The sequence below is a fragment of the Ziziphus jujuba genome, chromosome 11, assembly GCF_031755915.1.
Source record: "Ziziphus jujuba cultivar Dongzao chromosome 11, ASM3175591v1".
Lineage (NCBI taxonomy): Eukaryota > Viridiplantae > Streptophyta > Magnoliopsida > Rosales > Rhamnaceae > Ziziphus > Ziziphus jujuba.
Genome location: NC_083389.1, coordinates 6,259,786 through 6,274,023, shown reverse-complemented (window position 1 = coordinate 6,274,023; position 14,238 = coordinate 6,259,786). Strand labels below are relative to the sequence as shown.

General features: G+C 35.1%; 4 protein-coding genes across 4 annotated transcripts; 2 read left to right on the top strand and 2 right to left on the bottom strand.

Annotated features, from left to right (window-relative positions):
• Positions 1 to 2,591: 2,591 nt before the first annotated feature.
• Positions 2,592 to 3,113, bottom strand: LOC107431713 (SKP1-like protein 1A). Its single transcript, XM_016042692.4, is given in 1 exon segment — positions 2,592 to 3,113. A coding segment is annotated over 1 exon segment (495 nt). The 5' UTR covers positions 3,100 to 3,113; the 3' UTR covers positions 2,592 to 2,604.
• Positions 3,114 to 4,564: 1,451 nt separating this feature from the next.
• On the bottom strand, positions 4,565 to 5,436 carry LOC107431705 (SKP1-like protein 1A). The gene has a single exon (XM_016042682.4). It carries the CDS (start codon positions 5,389 to 5,391, stop codon positions 4,927 to 4,929), a length of 465 nt encoding a protein of 154 aa, XP_015898168.1. The 5' UTR covers positions 5,392 to 5,436; the 3' UTR covers positions 4,565 to 4,926.
• A 1,930-nt stretch (positions 5,437 to 7,366) lies between these two features.
• Positions 7,367 to 9,133, top strand: LOC107431740 (60S ribosomal protein L8-1). Its single transcript, NM_001323885.1, has 2 exons — positions 7,367 to 7,806; positions 8,791 to 9,133. Exons 1-2 carry the CDS (start codon positions 7,367 to 7,369, stop codon positions 9,131 to 9,133), a joined length of 783 nt encoding a protein of 260 aa, NP_001310814.1.
• A 1,610-nt stretch (positions 9,134 to 10,743) lies between these two features.
• On the top strand, positions 10,744 to 12,779 carry LOC107431704 (protein DUF642 L-GALACTONO-1,4-LACTONE-RESPONSIVE GENE 2). Its single transcript, XM_016042681.4, has 3 exons — positions 10,744 to 11,283; positions 11,469 to 11,966; positions 12,071 to 12,779. The coding sequence occupies exons 1-3, from the start codon at positions 11,196 to 11,198 to the stop codon at positions 12,592 to 12,594; spliced, it is 1,110 nt and encodes a 369-aa protein (XP_015898167.3). The 5' UTR covers positions 10,744 to 11,195; the 3' UTR covers positions 12,595 to 12,779.
• The last annotated feature ends 1,459 nt before the right edge of the window (positions 12,780 to 14,238 follow it).

Sequence of the window (14,238 nt, the reverse complement as noted above, 5' to 3'; positions counted from 1 at the left end):
GGTGCAACTTGAGTGAGTTTCAAAGATGAAGGATCAACTGCTATAGTCAATCCCATGCAATCCACAGCGTAAAACCTTCCATTGTGAAAAGCAACATCCTGAAAAAGAGAACCCACACGCCCATCATTAACTTTCGTCCATTTCTCATCACCCTTTTTTTAAATTGCCAATATCTCATCAGGTTCAATAGCCACTTATGAACCACAACGACGTTTATAATTAGAGTGGATTTCAGTTCATAAACTTCACCGCAATCGATTTTTCCAATTCCAACAGAGTCAAGACCTTATGCTTTACCTACGTCTCTGACTCACCCTGTAATCCAACAAGTTGATATCCCTATTGAGCAAAATAGCAATCTTACCCAGTTTTTCGATGGTGATTCTGGTAAGAGGATCCTTGAGGACGCACTTTCCCGGAGGAATCTGCATATTCAATCCCGACAAACCAGTTCTTGGTGGAACTCCAAGCGCTTGAAATATTTTTCAAGGGTTTCGATGCAATAGACAGTGCTCTAGTCGAGCAAGAAGTGACCTCTAGCCTCTACGTGAAGGCATTTGCTGGAATCGATTGGAAATGGAAGTTGGAGAGGCGAGCCATCAGGGTTGGAGAGGCTTTTTGGGTGGAAGAGGGACTGAAGATCGCCAAGAGGAGCAGACAGCTCGCAGTTGGAGAATGTCCGTACGAGTGGCGAATCGCTTCGCAATCTCTTCCAGCACGTCTCTTCCGAGCGATGCCCATTTTGAAGGGCTCCAATCCAACCATTGTCTCCTCGAATCCGTCCTCTGTTTTGGGGGGTTTTGGGGAATTTTGGGGTCTCTGTTTCTTGAAGACGAAGAAAGAGACGTACGGTTAGACATACTTAGAGGGATGTATTCAATTTAGAGTTTGATAGATTTAAAATGAATTATAGATTTTAAAGGATTTGATGGATTGTTATGGAATTCTACAGATTCCATAAAGATTTTGTAAGAATACAATGAAATCTTTGGATTTAAAGGTGGATTTCATATTGACAATTTTCTTCACAATTTCCCTGTTAAAATCCTTTCAAATCCATTAAAATCCATCATTTTTTAAAGTCTTTTAAAATCAATGACCTTTTGAATACCACCAGATTTTAAAAGAATTATATAAAATCCTAATTGAATACATCTAGATTTTAATGTACTTTTATAAAATCCATCAAAATCTAAATTGAATATCATTAGATTTGTATGGACTCCTTTAAAATCTAAATCGAATACCTCAAAATTTTAAAAGACTTTTAAAATCTTTCAAATTTTAAATTGAATACATCCCCCTTAGAGTCATCTTAATTATTATTATTATTATAATTTTTCTTTTAACAGTACATTTACCAAATGAAAAAATAAAAAATCATTTTTACAGATGGAAAATTGTGAGTGGATGAGTACCTACTTAGATTACGAATTTATCTTTTGGACAAACTATGAACATTACGGTGAAAAACGAAGCTGATTATTCACATCTTAAATTAAATCCAAATGGAGAAAATTTTCCGTACACAATGTGTACAGCCTCACGTACTTCCACGTGTAATATTAATGATAGGTCATTTTTTCTAAGTAATTACAGGTTAGATTAAAAGCCGCTAATTTCAAATTTTGCGTCTGTGCTTTCGTTTTCCTTCTACCCGGCGACTATTGTGTGCACACTGCGGCATCCATCTACATCCATCTATCTGCTATCCACTCCAGCAAGTTCTGTTCTTCTCGGTCACTGTGCTTTTCATCCATTCCAGCAAGTTCTTCTCAGTCACTGTGCTTTTCTTAATGGGAAATAAAAGAAAATATGCGTGATTGAGGCATTCATGGTATAAGATGCAGTAAACACAAACAAATTGCGTTTTTTTTTTTCTTTTTTTTTTTTTTTAAGTGCATTAGCACTGCATTAAACAAATTACAATTAGAAATGGTAAATCTTTAACTTTTAGACTTTTATATATAATATTAGGTAAACCAAATTAACTTTTGCAGCATTTTTATAGATTTACAAGATTTTCTAGTTTTTTATTTCTTTTCTAGCAGCTTAAGTAAATATTATAATTTATACTTTTTTTTAATTATTTTTGAACACACATTATCAAATAATGTGGGAGGGGTTATCCTCCTACAAACATGATTATACCTAAGACATAATATGAGAAACTGGGCATTTAATTGAACCTACACTTGAGACAATGGAATCGGTAGAATCATAGCAAATAGTTCAAAATTCTTTGCACCCCAAGCCATTGCCTTTTTTAAGAATTTCACATTGCTTTTAAATTGTCATTCCACTCTGACTTTCGTAAACTTTAATAAACATGAATGGAATGAACATAGCATCATGCATGTCATATATCTTCCTATCAAAGAATATTTTCGGGAAAAAAAAAAAAAAAAACATAGACTGTAAAAGCTATAAAAAAATTTTCATCATAAAGAAAAAGCAATAATAATAAATTGTTATCGACATGCAATATGAATAAGTATAAAGAAATTAAACATTAACTTGTAAAATTAATATTTGTCCACATTGAAAGAAAGTAAAAAGAAAGACAATAATAATAAAAACGGCATGGAAAGAGTTGTATGTTGATTATTCGAAAGCCCATTGGTTCTCCTTGCGAATGGCCTCCTCTTCCTCGGGGGTAAAGTCATTCTTGATGTGAAAAATCTCACGAATCTCTTCAGGGGTCTTTCCCTTGATCATATCTGCAACAGTTTGGCACGTGAGGTCCAGCAGGCTCTTGATGTTCAAGTAGTTCGCTGCCAGAAGGAGGTCGAAGAGCGTGGCCTGGTCCACCTTGGCGAAGTTGGTGTACCAGGTCTTCAGATCCTGATCCTGATCATTATAGGAATTAGCATCCACGTCGTCGTCCTTGTGCTTGTTGCAGTACTCGATGACCATCGCCAGAATCTTGCCACTCACGTTTGGCAGAGGAATGCCGCTGTCGGCGCAATCGTCCTCAATCATGTGCTTGATCGTCTGCTATTGAGCGGCGATCGCCTCCTCTACCTCGAAAGTCTCGCCGTCCGAACTCCTCAACGTAATCTTCTTCATAGATGAAGACGAAGAAGACGGCTCAGCCATTGTAGTAATTTTTATATATTTGTTTCTTTCAAGAAAGAGAGAGAGAAGAGAAAATTTTCCTTTTTTTTTTTTAATTTTTATTTGTAAAAGTTTCTTCTATAGAGTTGAGAGAATAACGAACAGGGATTCTAGAATAAGGTTTTTATAGAACGGGGTTAACTTGTTGACCAAGAGTCCTACTCCTAGTCTGCTTAGTATACATATTCCATCAAAAAAAAAATTCCTGGTACATATTGGAGACCCACCGTGTATTAGGATAGTTTCCTTATCCTCCTCTGTTTCCCTTTCTGTTTTGTGGTAAATGTTAGTCTGTGTTTCCTTGCATCGCATTAAAGTCTCCGTCCATTATTTGGAATTTGAAACTAAAGTCTAAGGATATCATTCATAGACACTGGATAAAAAGGTTTTTTGACCATTAAAGGCAAATATAGTCTGTAGAGATAGCATTCACTAAGAATGTACATATGTTTAGTGACCCAAATGGTAGTAACTTTATACTAATTTTCTTCTGCATCTTGGCAGGGAGACCCAAGTGGCATGAAAATCCTTGTAACATTTTGAAAGCGGCTTTCTTTCTAGAATGAGTATAGTATGCAAAGATGGCAAGTTGAGCCAACATCATAATATCTACCTGAAATAACACACACGAGTTTGGCAAATATAAAAGATATGCACGCTATTGAAGATGCTTGAAAATCCTTTTTCACATCTTTAAAATGTATATAGGATCTGAAAATATCCTAGCTCAGTTATTGCCATTGAATTTGTGTTCCCATTTTTAGTTTCTATTTCCAACGGATATTGTATAATTTGTTAACATAATTAAAGATGGATATGGATGATCTTGTTCTTTTTTGTAAAAATCATTTTACATACTATTTACAGCCATATTCAAATGTAGAGAAAGTAGGTCCAATCTATGTAGGTTTTATTTTGAAAATTATACTTATTTTATTTTATTATTATTATTTTTTTGGAAATTACACTCTTTGACTACTACAACTTCTTTGTTTTATTTATATTAACCCACTTTAAGATGACAAGTTTACCAATTTATGCTTGAAGCCGAACAATGATATAAAAATATTAATGTTTAATCATATAAACAAAACTATTTAATATTTCTGTTGAAAAGTAAAAAAATATAAAACTTTTGTGACGCGGATGTTGACCAGCCTTTGACTGGCGTTGACTGAACTTTGATTGGCATTAATCCAAATTTTATGAGTGATGACCAGTCTTTGACCTGACCGACCTCTGACCGTCTACGTTGGCTGATAAGGTAGTTCGAAAAAGATTTTATAAGTCATATTAACATCTATTGAAAAAAGCATTCTAATCAAATTGTTTAGTGGTGTGTCTCTACCGTACAATAACGCTCTTATGCAAACTTTTATTTTTTTAATCCAGACTTTTATGATTAATATAAAAACTTGTTGCTATTTTTAATCCAATTTTTTAGGGAAATTAGTTGCATTCCCTTTTATCATTTTAACTCAAAACAATTTTTAATGAATTTGGCTAAATTAACATTTTTTTGGCTAAGATTGGTCATATAGCTTCTTTCTTTTTTTATCTTTTTTTTCTTTTTTTCTTTTTTTCTTTTTTTCTTTTTTTCTTTTTTTCTTTTTTTCTTTTTTTCTTTTTTTAAATTTCAACATTGACATCCAATTAGAATAGAGGACTTGTTAAAACCAGAACATCCTGCTTAGCTTGTTAAAAAACAAACCAATAATTAAACCTAAACTTAATGAATATATTTGTCCACATTCAAAAGTTTTAAAAAAAAAAAAAAAAAAATCTGCATGGAAAGAGTTGTAATAATGACTATTCAAAAGCCCATCGGTTCTCATTGCGAATGGCCTCCTCTTCCTCAGGGGTAAAATCATTCTTGATGTTAAAAGTCATTCGGATCTCTTCGGGGGACTTTCCCTTGATCATGTCTGCAACAGCTTGGCACGTGAGGTCCAGCAGGCTCTTGATGTTCAAGTAGTTTGCAGACAGAATGAGGTCGACGAGTGTGGCCTGGTCCACCTTCGCGAAGTCGGTGTCCCAGGCCTTGAGGTCCTGATCCTCACCATTATTGGAATTAGCAGCCACGTCCTTGTGCTTGTTGCAGTACTCGATGACCATTGCCAGAATCTTGCTGCTCATGTTTGGCAGAGGAATACCGTTGTCGACGCAATCGTCCTCGATCATGTGCTTGATGGTCTCCGATTGAACAGCAACCGCCTCCTCTACCTCAAAAGCCTCGCCTTCCGAGCTCTTCAGTGTAATCTTCTTTGACGCCATTGTAGTAGTATTTATTTTTTTCTTTCAGAGAGCCAGAGAGAGAGAGTTCTTCTTTATTTTTTCTTCTTAGATTGTTGGATAAGCTATTTATAGAATGGTTAACTTGGTGGCCAAGCTTTGAAAAGAAGAAAAAAAGAAAAAAAGACTAGGGAAATTGTGATTGCGTTTCCCTTTTCCAACACTAATAAGGATGTTTCGGACTTCCTTTCCTGTTTAGTGCATGGGCTTCAAAAATAATTTTATCGAAAATTACAGTAACACCCATTTACTCTTCCAACCTTTTCAGAAAATTACAGCTTTAAATTTTTTATTAACACCCCTTCGGTCAGTCAAACCTTATTTTAATAAATAAGGTTAAGGTTAGTCCACACACTTAAAATGCTTTTTAAGGGGGAAAAAAAAATCTACAAAACAAGCACCTTTTTTTTTTTCTTGGGGGATATTTAGAAAACAAATTGAACGACAAATCTTAATCCCAAACAAATCTATTAATATTTTGGCTAAAAAAAATTCTTAATATTTATCAGAATTTTCACAAACCAAACAGCAATACCAATCATCAAGTAATCAATCACATAAACAAAAGGATGATAAATAAACAAAATTGCCCACTCAATCGTTTTGCATTCTGATGGATTGCCTCAAAAAATTAAGCGGGAGCTTATACTCAACAACCAATTACCAAGTAATTAATCACATAAACAAAAGGATGATAAATAAACAAAACTGTCCACTCTATCTTTTTGCATTCTGATGGATTGCCACAAAAAATTAAGTGGGAGCTTATACTCATCAATTTTCATCTAATGGAGTTTTATGAATGAGGAAAATGAATTTGCATTTCAATTTTCTGTTATGATAGATTTTTAGCATTTGTAGTATGATTATCATTCATCTGTCTTTCCTTAGTGAGCTATTTTAGGCTTCTGTAAGCAAAACAATTTGTAAAATGCAACCAGTAATGCCTAATTCTATGATTTTTTTTTATTTTTTATTTTTTAGTGAATATGCCTAATACTTGATTATTAAGATCTGTTTAGTGACTAAAAAAAAATCCTTTAAATATCTTTGGATTATGTTTTTAAGAACTATCCTTGATGTAGGAATATTATCGAATATTAGAATGAACTTATGGTGCATCTGCATCTTGAAAATGAAGGTACAACAAAAATATGTAAAATCTGTTTATTATCTAACAGGTTAATCTAACGTAGTAGATTTAACTAAATAAGAAGAATTCGAAAAGAAGTATGCTGTGGGATTTGGTCCTAAATGGTTAATAGAAATTGATTGCACTCCTCTCATTAATTGCAATTTTTTTTTTTTTTTAAATGATTGCATCATCTTGCATAAGTTAGTATCGAAGTTGAAGATCTCATACGCTTGAATACACTCAGGTCAGAAGTATTGAACATAAAAGTGGGCTTTTATTGGATCCTTATTCAATCTTCTTGATGATGCCCAACAAAAATTTATAAGATATATCCAACAAAAATCTATAAGACCTTGACTAAATGGATAGATTCCAAATATAATTGCACCATCAATCCTCCCTCTCTTTTTCGAAAATAACTATCATCTCTTACGATTTCTACTATTTTCTCTTTTTTCATTTTAAGAACTACACCCCACTATTATATGGGATATTATAATCTTCAGGTTTTAGGTATTTACTTTAAAACATTTATATATATAATAGCATTTTTATATGTTTGTTGGACCGAACTTATTCTAGTCGAGCCCAATCAAGTCAGGCTTAGCGTGAAAATGGTTGGACCAGAGATAAACTAGTCCTGCCTAATCCGAATTCATTTCAATAAACAGGCCCGTGGCTAAAGACACGACACCGTTTTGTTCCAGCCTAATTCATAGAATCGTGAAACCCTAATTTTCTCTTTATACCTTCTTCCATCTCCATTTGGCCGCTACAAAGAGTTTTTGCTCTCTCTTTCTCTCTCTATCTCGAAGCGCAGCCATGGGGAGAGTTATTCGTGCTCAGCGTAAAGGTGCGGGATCGGTGTTCAAGTCCCACACGCACCACCGCAAGGGACCAGCCCGGTTCAGAAGTTTGGACTTCGGCGAGCGAAATGGTTACCTCAAAGGTGTCGTCACCGATATCATTCACGATCCTGGCCGTGGAGCTCCACTTGCCAAGGTCGCCTTCCGTCACCCTTTTAGGTACAAGAAACAGAAAGAGCTCTTCGTCGCCGCCGAGGGCATGTACACCGGCCAGTTCATCTACTGTGGCAAGAAGGCGACTCTCGTCGTCGGCAACGTCTTGCCGCTCAGATCCATCCCTGAAGGGGCTGTGGTCTGCAACGTTGAGCACCATGTCGGTGATCGCGGTGTCCTTGCTAGGGCTTCTGGTGATTACGCCATTGTTATCAGCCATAACCCCGACAACGACACCACCAGGTATATTATCTTTATCGCTTGCTCCTAACATTTCGTTGTAATCTTCTCCATCAATTTTTGCTTAAGAAGCGAAGTCAATGTTTATTTGGGTCAAATCCTGTAAGAATGATGTTTTTGTTCTTTAGATACGCCTAATTCGCTAGCAGAAGTTCGTTCAATGCTGTTGTCCTTAAATTTTGCCCTTTTCAGTAACATGATGGTTAGAAAAATTATGCTTTACTTTGCTTCTCAAAGAGTTGATTGTGGCATTATCTTTCATTTGTTAAAATGGTATTGTTTTCCTTATGTTGCCAAGTAAATTGCTGAATGATTTACACTTAACAATTGTCGTTTTATTTAGTGGAAGTTAACATGGTATTTAATTTAAACGTTATAGTTTTATATGTGTTCAAGGTCGTGGTATGGCTCCTTTAGGGTTAGTTCACAAATACCATATTTACTCAATTCAGTTTTCCTATAACTTTTACCCTTTTTCAGAAAAATCGTGGTTAAAATATCATGCTTTACTTTGCTTTTTAAGAAGTTGATTTTGGCAGTGTATTTCGTGTGTTAAAATTTTATTCCTTTCGCTATATTTCAAGGAAAATTGCTGCCTGATTTATACTTGACAATTGTGTTGAAGTTTTATGGCTTCTCTAATTATGTGCTTCTGGAATCCTGGTTTTGTTTTGGCCTCTAATTTTAGGATGCTTCAGGCTTTAAGGGTGAGTTCACAAACCTGGATGGCTACATTTTTTTTTTTTTGGTTGACATGTGGAATGAAAATCGATACATAGAAATGCTACTACCACTAGTCAACTTAATATTTACAATTGCCTTTTATCACTTTTTTTGTGTGGCTGCTGATAGGTTGTTGAAAAGTGTTTAGGTTTAGGAGTCTCTTAAGTGGTATTCTTATCATTTATCACTATAACACAGTTGATGATCTCATTGGTTGTTTAGTATTTTGCATCATTGTAATGCGGTTTGTGCACATGTTATCAGGGTGAAGCTTCCTTCTGGTGCGAAGAAGATTGTTCCAAGCGGCTGTAGGGCAATGGTTGGGCAGGTTGCAGGGGGAGGTAGGACTGAGAAGCCTCTTCTTAAAGCTGGTAATGCTTATCACAAATTTAGAGTGAAGAGAAACTGCTGGCCAAAGGTACGTGGTGTGGCTATGAACCCAGTTGAGCATCCTCACGGAGGAGGTAATCACCAGCATATTGGACATGCAAGCACAGTCAGGCGTGATGCTCCTCCTGGCCAAAAGGTGGGTCTCATTGCTGCTAGGAGAACTGGTCGGCTCAGGGGACAAGCCGCTGCAACTGCTGCCAAAGCTGATAAGGCCTAAGGCTAGGGGTGTTTTTAAGGAGTTTCACTTCTTTTTTTGTCTCTTTGAACTTAGTTGCTCTGTTTTGGGATTGTTTACTTTTCTAAGTTGTTTTCTAAGACTAAGAAATGCCCCCTTTGATAGAAATTTTGTTAACGGGTGAATATTTGGTTGATCTATTATTTCATACTTACAATTTGGTATTTATGCCTCATTAATAATCTTCTTTTTTTTCTTTTCTTTTTTGATAACTTTCCTCCAAAATAAGATAATAATCTTATGTTGTGCTAAAGAGAGAACGGTAATTAAATTCCGTGAACCCCTTCATTGAACATTTGTAAGGGATGGTCAAATAGCCTGACCCATAAACTCTAATGGATTGACTGAAAGTTGCTAGTCAGTTTAGCTTTCGCTAAAAATATTGGAGGGTGTGTTTTGGGTTATAAAAGGTTATTTGTTTTAGTAGAAAGGTTGCAGTATCGCTTTGAAAATTAAACTGCGAATGCTTGGTTTGCTAATTTTGGTACTAAGCCAGGCAGGTTGTACGTGGATTTTAAGTAAATATGACACTGTGACAATGTAAATTGAATAGTGGCGGATCATTCTGGATGACGCACTCATGATAAAAAAACCGTCAATGCCCTACAAAATGGTGTTTTCTGTTACCAGTTTAGAAAAAAATATATAAATGCTATCAGAAGTAGGTTTGGTCCCTTTGATGCCAGTAAAACCAAAGAATCAAAATCATTCTTTTGTTACTTAGATGTCTCTTCGAAAGTGTATTACCCAAAAAATAAAAAATATGTCTCATTGAAAGTGTGTATAATTTCTAATTGATCGACAGCTTAAAAGGAACTACGGTTAGCTGTCCATTTTACTCTTTTTTTTCCTGATCGATTTTTGATTGTTCATTAAATATTCTTGAATACAAAAGCATATTAAACAGCCCCTTGTCAATCTACACTACTTTCTTTAGCTCTTTGACTAAAACCCCCTCATATCATTAAGGGATTAGTCAATCTACAGTGTGACTGTGAATATTCGAATTTGGGATCATAGAATATTGGAATCATCCACATTCTTCACCAGATCTACAACTTCTTTTCACCCGCACTGTAACGATCTAGTGGAGATGCCAAACATCAAAAGCGTGATCCTTACGGTGATCAATTATTATGATCCTTGAATCTCGGAATCCTCAATTATTATGAATCTGCTTGTGCTGAATGTACTGATCACCCTCAATGAACTCAAATCAAAGCTATTGGATCTACTTTCTCATATGGAATTGACCGCGTCACTGTATCTACTTATATTCTTTTTTATTCTCCTTTCAGAACCGGCCTCACTAATTGGCCGCTTTATAAGACCCAACTCTTTGCAGAAATCGGTTGTGTTGAAATTATTTACAATTTTACATGTGGCAAGATGACAGATGCCACCTTTTTTTTCTTTTCTTTTTTTCGAGTAAATTGTCGGTCGCCTCACAGGCAGATGGTACCATTCGTACATAATTTCCCTCGCATCACATGACTCCGAATCTTCAATTAATTTCGATTTACCGAAGAAAAATAAAATCAGATTATTATTATTATTATTTTTCGGTGAATATAATCAGATTGACTTATAAACACGCTCTTTTGATAAATAGTCAGCCTTGTACGAAACTAGTACATATTAAGCTTTTTTAAGTTCCAATCTAAAGCAGAGTGAGCACAATGGAAGTCTTGGATTTTGAACACTTAAGGAGCAAATCACGGCAACCAATGAAGGTTCAAGTGGGAGCCAGCCCTCATACACTAGACAGCCTTTGGAAAAGAAAGTCTCTTAGCGTTGGAAAACGGAGACAAACAGACACTTCTCACGGCTAATTTGGTGCTACTTTAACGTGGGCTTTGCTTTCGAGTTTCCAACAATTCAAAACTATTAATGGGAACCGGGAACGGCATCGGCATCTTACATATTTTATATTTGTATCCCATTGATTAGCCAAAATTAAACATATTGAAATCCCACTAGTTTAGACCCCTATATATGTGTCTATAAAGGCCTCGGTTTTATCTACTTCTTTTCGCTACAAAACATGGCTTTCTTTGTCATATTTTGCTTTCTGTCCCTTCTCTCCCTCTCCAATGCCTCTGCTTCTGCAGCTGTTCCTCGTCCTCTTGACGGTAAGCTTCTATCTCTACTTGTAGTACTCGACGTTATTTTTCAAGTAAAAAATTTTTGCACTTTTTTTTTTTTTTTTTGGGGGGGGGAGGGGGAGGGGGGGTGGTAATTCTAAAATTTTAGTGCTTGATTTTACTTGCAATTGCAAGTTTGGTCTTGAAGTAACAATTTTACATACCCTGCTCAGGACTACTTCCAAATGGCAACTTTGAAGAAGCTCCCAAGTCTTCCAACCTCAAGAAAACAGTGATCATAGGGAAATACTCACTTCCCAAATGGGAAATCAGTGGCCTGGTGGAGTACGTCTCAGGTGGAACCCAGCCTGGTGGGTTCTACTTTGCTGTTCCTCGTGGGACCCATGCTGTAAGGCTTGGCAATGAGGCTTCCATTTCCCAGAACTTGACAGTTAAGCCAGGCTCAATCTACTCACTCACATTTGGTGCCACTAGAACTTGTGCCCAAGATGAGATGCTCAGGATCTCAGTCCCTGGTCAGTCAGCAGACCTTTCCATTCAGACCCTTTATAGCAGTAATGGTGGTGACACTTATGGTTGGGCTTTCCAAGCAAACTCCAAGGTTGTCAAGTTGACATTTCATAACCCTGGAATTCAAGAGGACCCCAGTTGTGGACCCCTCTTGGATGCCATTGCAATCAAGGAAATGTTGCCTCTCAGATACACCAAAGGTATTTATCTATGACTAAACAAAGATCTAGTCTAAAACAACCATGTTTCACTGGATTTATGCCTTCTATTTTTGTTTGTTTTTGAATATTTTTCCTCAACTCAGGAAACCTAGTGAAAAACGGTAACTTTGAAATTGGTCCTCATGTATTCAAGAACTTCTCAACTGGAATCCTCCTCCCTCCCAAGGTTCAAGACCTAGTTTCACCACTCCCAGGGTGGATCATTGAATCCCTGAAACCAGTGAAATATATAGACAGTAAGCACTTTTCAGTTCCTTCAGGTTTTGCTGCAATCGAACTGGTTGGAGGGAGAGAAAGTGCCATTGCTCAAATCATCAGAACCATCTCAAACAAGTCCTACAACCTCACCTTCTCTATTGGAGATGCCAAGAATGGTTGCCATGGATCCATGGTGGTTGAAGCTTTTGCTGCTAAGCAGACTCTGAAAGTCCCTTTTGAATCCAAAGGAAATGGTGGGTTTAAAACTGCAAGTTTCAAGTTCCAAGCAATTTCAGATAGAACACGGATAACATTTTACAGTGCCAATTATCACACCAATCTCCATGATTTTGGTCATCTCTGTGGACCTGTTTTGGACAGTGTTCGAGTTTTCCCAGTGCCTTATTAGTCTCCGTTTGGCAGTTGCTTAATTAGATACTGTTAATTATAAAAATAAAAATAAAAATTTAAAAGTTCTAGGGTTTGTAATGTAAGGACTAAAAGGTTTTTAACGGCGAAATTTGTTTCAAAAACCTTTCTTAAAAGAAGGGTAATGTGAGTCACACTTTTCAATATCTTGATACTGTTATTTCATGTCTATGATCTTCTTTAGTATATTAGACTATTAGTACGCGGTACGATAATTTTGAATTCTACTTCAAGTACCTGAATGAAGCTTTTAGAATTTCTTTTTGCCTTTTTCTTTTCCTAAAAAAAAAAAAAAAAAAAAAAAAAAGGCTCTCAATTCCACCATTAGAAAGAGTTTAATATTTTATCATGTAGTGTACTCTTCCCATCTATTCTTTTTTAATTTATTTATTGTGTCTCGCCCTAATGATCTGATCAGTAAAAAAGATGCTACTTTTTTCATATTTTCTAACGGTCGAAAGGTTGTACTTAACTTTAAAAAATGCATTATTAATTATTAAAGCAGGATTAATCTATGAACGATTGTTCACGCTCTATCTTGAAATGATAGCATGAATATTACCCTCTTTTCTTTGTATATATAAGATGAATCTTCTGGCTATCTCATAATCCCAAATAAGCTAAATTTTTTTTTACAGGTCTTTCCACTTTTCCAAGCTTTTGTCTTTATTGTAAGGTTTGCTCAAATGGTTTGAAGTTAAAATGGTGGAAAATTGAAAATCGAAAAGTGAGAATTTCTTTTTATATTCAACTAGTCTAAGCTAGCACGTTAAGTAAGTCACAGACTCACCATGAGTGGGCCTCCCGCGACACGCTGTAATATGTAAGTTTCTAAAATTTCCAACAAATCAAAGTTAAAAGGTTGTTTTTATCTAAGTGGGAAGAAAGAACGCAGTTTGATATAACAATTTAAATATTATCGTTAATAGTAAAATTGTTTTCAACATCCTTTGGAACGGGAACAGGGGAACACATCCTTTAGCACCGTTTCAGGCCATGGTCATTTTCAATTTTCAATTGGATTATATAATCCCAAATGTAAATCATCTCCAATTTATCAAAATTTGTTTGTCAAGACTATCCTTTTGAGAAAAGATAAAAAATATATATTATATAATATAACACAATTAGTATAAATTGTGATAAATATATATTATGTAATATAACACAATTAATATAAATTATGATACGACAGATTAATGTTTAGCCCAATTTTGACCATCTCAAACGTGAAAACCATGGAAGCAAAAGGACAAAAGTAGCAGTAAACTGTCAGTTTGAGAATCATTATTGATCGTGTTCAACATGAGTTTCGTGTGTTATATCTAATATATAATTTATCCCTAATTTTATCATTTTCAATTATTCATACGAATGTTTATATTATAGAATTTTCGTATATATATATATATATATATATATATATATATATATATATATATATATATATATATATATATATATAGATATATATTTATAAATATTTTAAAAGAAACCAATTTACTATACAATAAATAAATTTCTTTTTTAGGGCTATTAAAAAAAACTTTTATGACTATGAAATTTTAAAATATTTAAAATATATTTTGTATGCATTTCATTATTAAATGAAACCATTTTTGTA